We start from the raw sequence: 8,015 nt of genomic DNA, 5'->3' as shown, positions 1-8,015 counted from the left end.
GCGGCGGCGGCGGCCCCTCCCCGGCGGGCGCGGTTGGGCGGTGCGGCCCGTTCATCCCGGCCCGGCCGCCAGTCTGCCGGCGCTGCGGAGCGGAGGAGCGGCCATGGCGGCGGCACCGGCGGGTAGGGAGGAAGACCGGGGGGCCGGCGGCGGTGGGGCCGGGGGTGTGGGCGGTGTGGCCGGTACCGGACTAACGGGCCTCTCCCCCCTCCTCTTCTCCCCACAGAGGCGGAGACCCGGCAGCGGCTGCTGCGCACCGTCAAGAAGGAGGTGAGTGCGGGACCGCGGTGCCCCCCCTCCCCCGGGAGAAGCCCCCCGGCCCCTGTCTCTGCTCGGTGACCCCCGGTGATGGTGACCCCCGGCGACCCTCCCTGGCCCCGCGCTCGCCTTCCCGCAGCATCCCGCTGGCTCCTCCTGGAGACGCTGCAGAGAATTTAATAGAATTTAATAGAATCCCCCCCCACCCCCCAAAAATAAAGAACCCCAGCCCCGAGCAGGGCAGCGGGTGGTAGCGTGAGCCCGGTGGGCTCCAGCTGCCCCCCGCTTCCTGAGGAGCTGGAGGAGCATCATCCCCGCAGCACCGGCAGATCCTGGCACCCCGATGTCCTTTAGCAAATTGCCTGTCCCTGTGGGCAGAGCTGCCCTCACAACATGGCATTTTTCTTTTCCCCCCAGGCAGGGGAGAAGGGGTGACTTTGGGTGCCGTGTGGAGGTGGGACGAGCCCCTCATTGCAGCAAACCCCCCGTTGGCCGGGTGTTGGGGAGCCTGAAGAGAAAAATGGGGAGCGTGCACATGTGTGTTTGCGTGGCCAGTGCTGAGCGATGGCGGTCCACATCTGCCTGCTCTGGTCTCTCTTCTCGGGCATCTTTAACTCTGTTAGTTTGATGCTGCGTTTGATGCTGAGCTGCCTCAAGCTCCTTCTACCTGTGCGGAGTTTAGCGTTTATAACGTGCGTGGCGTTAACACAGTGAGCTGGGAGTGGGTGTAGACGGGGGAGCTGAGAGTCCCACAGTTCTGCCACGTCGTCCCTGTGTGGGCTCCTCTCGGTGGCTGCGGAGTCTGAAGTGGATGAACGTTGTGGGAGCTCTGCCGTGTGGTGGAGCGTTGGATCCCCATGGTCATCTCCTGCCTGTGCTCTGTCCCAAAAGGTCACCTCTCCTGGGATTTTGGTGGGTGTGATGTGTGACCCTTTAGTTTCTGGTCTTACAAGCATCTTGATAACCAGCTTATGGGCTCTGGGAAGTAGAGTGTCCCTGCTGGGAGCAGGATAACCAAGACCCATGGGTGGTAGGTCTGGGGAGGGTGACAGCGCAGCATGTTTGGCTATTCATCCAGACCGCTTCCCACCTTTAATCCTGTGCCGGGTGTGGTGGTAAGGAATACTACTTGTTGCCTTGGCAACAGCTATTAAACCAGAAAAAGGGTATGACATTTATTTAGCATCCTGGATAAAGCTGACATCTCATTATTACTGTCTGTCTGTGTGGAGAGAGACAGAACAGCAGACTCTGCGTTGACGGGGATGAGAGGCGAGGGCTGCCCATCGGTGTGATGATTGTCCATCAGTGTGCCAGTTAAGCCACTCAGCCAGTGGACAGGAGCTTCCTTCCCGAGACCATGGTGGCCTCCGCTGGCTGTCACTGCACATGAGCATCTTCCACGCTGGCATTCGGTACCGGCCTTTTCTCCCTCTGCTCTTCCTCCTGGGGCTGGAAGAAAGTGCAGCTTGTGCCGAAGGCAGGAGAGCGGAGGGTTGTGACGTGCTCTTTTGCTGGCTTTTTGGTAAAATAAACATAGTGTTACAAAGGTTTGGTGAATACAAGTGAAGGTTGAAGGAGAGAGGTGATGTATGGGGAAAGCCCTTCGGCCCTGGTGAAGTGCCACCAGCTGATGCATCGCGGTGCCGTGACGTTAGTGTTTGACAGTCTGGTGTCTCTCCAGCAGCCCCTTAGCAAGGGCAGTGCTGACGCAGAGCAGAGATTGTTTTTTCTGGTGGTCTCGTTGCTCAGGACGTCAGTGTGGATTTGGGTTCTTTGCCCACACAGGCAGTGGGGTGGTTGCTTTTTCCTTCGGGATGCTCCCAGCTCGGTGCCTGCTGGAGGTGGTGAGACCTGGCAGGGCTTTGGTCCAGCGAGGTGGGGTGTTTGTTCACAGCCACATGGGGTGGGGGGAGAAGTTCCATGTCAGACCCCTGCTCTGAGCTCTCTCCACCTGCATTTTGTTCTGTTAGATTTAAAAACACCTGGGGAAACATGATCCCATAGGTGATGTAGCTCATTATTTAGCAACATCTCTGAAATTGGGACCTGCTGGGGCATTCTGCCTGGTGCTCCCTGCTCGTTAGGCCCATTTTGCTTTTGTTTTTCCTTCCTCTCCTGCACTGACTTCATGATAATTCAGGAGCCTGTGCAGACTCCAAGGAGGAGTAGAAAGGGCCAACTGCAGAAATCTCCTTTTTTTTTCTTTCCCCCCACTATGTATTTTCATCTTATTAGACCATGTCAGCTTTTGCTTCAGCCATGGCTCTGTGTGATCTGCTGAGGTCCTCAAGTGCAGGTGAGCTCCACCGAGACTGGGGACAGCCGTGGGAAGCCACACAACATCTGTCATGCTAGAGCAATAACTGAAGGAATAAAATACTGTGAACTCAAGGTCTAATTAGACAAAGGAGATAAACAATAAACTGAAATTGCCTAAAGAACCACAACATCGCGGTGCCGTGACGTTAGTGTTTGACAGTCTGGTGTCTCTCCAGCAGCCCCTTAGCAAGGGCAGTGCTGACGCAGAGCAGAGATTGTTTTTTCTGGTGGTCTTGTTGCTCAGGACGTCAGTGTGGATTTGGGTTCTTTGCCCACACAGGCAGTGGGGTGGTTGCTTTTTCCTTCGGGATGCTCCCAGCTCGGTGCCTGCTGGAGGTGGTGAGACCTGGCAGGGCTTTGGTCCAGCGAGGTGGGGTGTTTGTTCACAGCCACATGGGGTGGGGGGAGAAGTTCCATGTCAGACCCCTGCTCTGAGCTCTCTCCACCTGCATTTTGTTCTGTTAGATTTAAAAACACCTGGGGAAACATGATCCCATAGGTGATGTAGCTCATTATTTAGCAACATCTCTGAAATTGGGACCTGCTGGGGCATTCTGCCTGGTGCTCCCTGCTCGTTAGGCCCATTTTGCTTTTGTTTTTCCTTCCTCTCCTGCACTGACTTCATGATAATTCAGGAGCCTGTGCAGACTCCAAGGAGGAGTAGAAAGGGCCAACTGCAGAAATCTCCTTTGTTTTTTTTTTTTCTTTCCCCCCATTATGTATTTTCATCTTATTAGACCATGTCAGCTTTTGCTTCAGCCATGGCTCTGTGTGATCTGCTGAGGTCCTCAAGTGCAGGTGAGCTCCACCGAGACTGGGGACAGCCGTGGGAAGCCACACAACATCTGTCATGCTAGAGCAATAACTGAAGGAATAAAATACTGTGAACTCAAGGTCTAATTAGACAAAGGAGATAAACAATAAACCGAAATTACCTAAAGCACCACAATGAGCAAATGAACTTCCATATTTGGTTGTTGCCATTGTTGATGCATTTTTATTTTTAATAAGATTTGCAGGTTGAAATGAGTTGTACTATCGCCGCCATCTCCCATATGGTTATAATAAATCAAACTCATCCTGAAAGCTGCAAAATTGACTATTTGTCAGCAGACTGCAAGGGAAGGAGTGGGAACACGACTTTCTGAGGAATCCTGTTTCCTGTTATGCAGCATAAGAAGCATAACCAAATCCTCTCTGATTTTCTCTTTTTTTTAGAGTTTTTATCAGTTGGAATGAGGCTCCTTGAAAAACTCAGAGCCTGAAATATCCAGGTTTATAAGGTGCTGGATTCTCAACTGAAAATACTCTTCTTGCAACCTGTGCTCCTCCCTTTCTTTTACAAGTTTCATTTTTAATGGAGGAGAATCCTGTAGTGTGTTTTTGATTACCTCCAGGTAATTGCATGGCATACAAAAATAGGTGGGGAAGCAGGTGTTACCCGTGAAATGCAGGCTGTACTTCACCATGCCTGGAAAAGGAGTTGTGTGAAAAGCTGAAGGGAATATGAAAGCAAACAGTCCTCTTGCTTATTCTTCTGCAGCAACTTAGTTTATATTTAACTTGCCGCTCAGCAAGTAGCTTTAAGTCTTTTACTCCTCAATAACCGTTGTGCCAGTATTGAGCATTTTGCTGCCTGTTCTTAGAATTTCTTTTAAAAACCATTATTGATTGACCGCAGCCTTGCTTGCCGATGCCCTGTGCTCTCCTATGGGATATAGTGCTTATTTTTTTGAATAGCTGGAATGCTTGTCGCTATGTAGCTGTTGACTAATTCCGTCATCTTCTGTCATCGGGACAACAGTCCCTCTCTCTTCCTCCCACCCTTTAAACGAAGCACCCCCGCTCCGCAGCCATATTGTCTGGTTCGTGGCTTAAATAACGCAGAGGGACTGATAAGAGCAATATTTTTTGCAGCTTGGGTTTGTTTTTCTGGAGCGTGTCTGTACGCCTCTGGTTCCAAAATATCAGATTGCGGGTGTCAATGCCAGCTATTTCATTCTGGATGGGTAGAAAATTGTAAATTAATTTAATGTTATTAGGATTTGAAAAATTAATGTTGAGAGCCTTAAATGTTCTTAAGGCCGATTTTTTTGTAATTTTTTTTTTTTAAAAAGGCCTTTGTGTAGCTGTCAAAACTGTTCAGGCAAAATGAAGATGAGGATGATAAGCTGCAGGTTTGTAATGAAAGCTGCTGTTTGCAGAGGGACCTTCTGATGTCTCTCAAGCACCCAGGTCAGCCTTTTTCAGATGTTCCTATATCAAAAGTAAACAGATGGCTTTAATGCAGCATTTCTCGATTGCCTGCATCGATCTCTTCTGAAAAGGAGTATTACTAATCGCTGGGGACCATTTTCTCTCCTTTTGAAGATAAAAGCAGTGGCGTGCAGAAGTGCTCTCATGCTCCAGAGACCCCTGGCTGGACCTCTCATACCCAGGACAGGCTTCTTGCTGCTTCTTTCCTTCCTTCATCTTCCTTCTCCAAGTTCAGGGAGACAATCTGTGTGGCAGAGGAGAGGAGCCTCCTTCCTCCTCACCCAACCTCTCCTCTCTGCTGCCAAAATGTCATCCTCCTCTCCTTGTGGCGTCCTGGCCGTTGCCATGGAAATACCTGTTTTTTTTGTACAGATTTGGGACTTCAAAGCAATTTGGGGCTGGAAGTTGCACCTGGCTTCAGTGAAAATAGTGTCAGTCTTTGCCATGTTTGCTAATTGAATCCAAATTGCTTGTCAGCGTAACATTTAGTGCTTTGGAAAACAGAAGCTTTGTGGTGTGATGGGCGCAGAGCGAAACAGGGTAAAGCTTTGACATCAGGCCTTGAAAACAGAGAAATGACTAAAGTTTTCCCTGAAATCTTGCAGCATCTTTATTGAGCGTCTTACAGCTAACGGTACCAGCAGTGCCAACAGATGGCATGGAAATTTGCCTTTGACAAGCACAACAGGAATAGAACCGGCTATAACATGATCTTAAGTGATCTTAAATTAGTATTGCGTGTGTGGATTTTTGGCCAAAAGCTGCTGCCCTGTGAAGGAAATGTGGTGCAAAATACTGTCAGCAAACACATGCCACTGAGATCATTCCTGTTTCCCCCAGGGTACAATGCTGCGTTATGGACCTTTCCCTTTTAATGTCTATTTTATTTCTTTTCCAGCAAACTGTCCAAATATTGGGAGTTTATATGCTTTAACACCTTCTTCCTCCTTACCCCCCAAGGAGACACAGCCCGGTTCCCAGCCGTGAGCACACGTGGTTCCTGGGGAAGCTCTGCTGGCTGGCCTGACAGTCCCACGTGTGTCACATGGATGGCACCCCCAGCTGCAGAAAGTGCTATGTTTTATTAAGTAAGCGGTGATAAATAATTAAAGAAGACTTTTAGAAAAGCCAAAGGTCTCAGTTGGTAGGATTGCGATCAATGTTTCTGTGGCAGCAGGAATATGGAGCTGCCGAGTGGTTGTAAAAACAAGTGCATGTAGAGGGTCTGGTGCCATTAGAGCTGTCACCGTGCCATGAGAGCTGTCCCCTGGCAGTGCAAGGGGACTGTGGTCTCTCTTGGTCCATCGAAGAGGCTGCTGAGAGTCCCTGAAGTCTCTGGGTATAAATAGTGCCTGTACTCTGAAGCTGGCGGTGTTTTAACTGACTGGAGCACAATGAATTGGAATTATTTAATGGTCGGCTTGTAAACTCTTAGATAAATGGCAGAGCTCGGCTGCTGCTTGTGATGGTGCTGGGAAAGCCTGGCTGGCACCTGGAATAATCAGGGGGTGTCTTGCTGGAAAGGTGAGAAACTGCCTCTTGCAGCACTGGGTTTGATAATGTGAATTTTAGAAACGAATCTGCTAGAAAAGGATGTCGTAGCTGTGTCGGCTAAAGCGAAAATGTTTTCAAATGAGAAGATAAATCTGGTTTGTGAGAGATACTGGGCTGAGAAGTTCTGTTTTAGCTGGAAAGGTGCCTTTTAGCTGCAGTGCAGGACGTGTGACTGGATGTACTGTTTTTAATATCCACTGTCCCCGGAGACTTCTGTGGGCACTGGAATGGATGATCCAGAAGTAGAGGACTTGGGGTTTGGGGTAATATCTTTGTGTCCTGGGGCTGGACACTGAGCCACCTTTGGTACAAGCCAACCAAAGAGCCAGGGACAAAAGCAGACCTACAGGAAAGCTGGGGAGGAACTCTTGATCAGGGAGTGGAGTGATAGGATGAGGAGTAATGGTTTTAAACTGAAAGAGGAGAGATTTGGATGAGATATTAGGAAGAAATTCTTTGCTGTGAGGGTGGTGGCCCAGGTTGGCCAGAGAAGCTGTGGCTGCCCCATCCCTGGAGGGGTTCAAGGACGTGGCTTTGAGTAACCTGGTCTGGTGGGAGATGTCCCTTCCCAGGGTAGGAGGGTGGAATGAGATGATCTTTAAGGTCCCTTCCAACTCAAACCATGCCATTACTCTATGGAAACCAGCCTCGCCTTTCTGCCAGGAAATGTTTGCTGGTGGCAAAGCCCTGCAGTGTGACCCCTGGAGCTGTGGAGCAGGTGAATTGTGTTTGTCCTTGCGAATACAAACATGCCTAGGATTGTCTTAATATTGCATCTGCTTCACAAAGTGATCCTTCAGCATTTTATAATACCTGAGAGGTGATAATACCTCTTTAAGGTCCCTTCCAACTCAAACCATGCCATTACTCTATGGAAACCAGCCTCGCCTTTCTGCCGGGAAATGTTTGCTGGTGGCAAAGCCCTGCAGTGTGACCCCTGGAGCTGTGGAGCAGGTGAATTGTGTTTGTCCTTGCGAATACAAACATGCCTAGGATTGTCTTAATATTGCATCTGCTTCACAAAGTGATCCTTCAGCATTTTATAATACCTGAGAGGTGATAATACCGTAGTGCTTCATGGACAAGTCTTACACAGTGTACGGAAACAGTTTCCTGTCGAGCTCAACCAGAGCTTATTCCTGGAAAGAGACCTTGATTCAGAGAAGCAATTAAAGAAATGCTCCGAGTGCCCACATGGAGGTGTTGCGCCAGAACTTACATGTAAAATGGGATTTTTTTAAGTGCTGGAATTAACTTCCAAATACATAATCAAAGCAGCGCTTAAATACTGCAGTGAGAATGAGGAAACACCAGCTCATTAAAGAATTTGAGAAACGAACATATGAAAGCCAATGGAGTTTAAAGCCTGTATCATCAATGTGGAGGGGGTTTTGCTGTGGTTTGGTGTTTTGGGGTTTTTTGGTTTAGTTTTGGTTGGTTGTTTTTTTTTTTAACATGTAGAAAAGCAGATTGAACAAGTTCATGGAAAGGAAAAGCACTGAGATTTTAGTGTGGAGACTTGAACGACACGTTGCCCTCCTAGATGGAGTCTGAGAGGATACAGGCAGTGCAGCTCCAGTGTTGTATTATCTCATCCCACCCAAATCCCTGACATCCCATGCAGA

General features: G+C 49.1%; 1 protein-coding gene across 1 annotated transcript in view; it reads left to right on the top strand.

The window, feature by feature from the left end:
- Positions 1–51: 51 nt before the first annotated feature.
- SGSM1 (small G protein signaling modulator 1) overlaps positions 52–8,015 on the top strand; it is a 59,555-nt gene continuing 51,591 nt past the window's right edge. The window contains exons 1-2 of the mRNA XM_014944822.1: positions 52–122; positions 227–270. Coding sequence (XP_014800308.1) covers positions 104–122; positions 227–270 — 63 coding nt within the window. The 5' untranslated portion in view covers positions 52–103. The remainder of the gene's footprint in view (positions 123–226; positions 271–8,015) is intronic.

This window comes from Calidris pugnax, unplaced genomic scaffold, assembly GCF_001431845.1.
Source record: "Calidris pugnax isolate Ruff unplaced genomic scaffold, ASM143184v1 scaffold139, whole genome shotgun sequence".
NCBI classification, from domain to species: domain Eukaryota; kingdom Metazoa; phylum Chordata; class Aves; order Charadriiformes; family Scolopacidae; genus Calidris; species Calidris pugnax.
The sequence above is the reverse complement of the archived record's forward strand: the minus strand, read 5'-3'. Positions and strand labels throughout refer to the sequence as shown.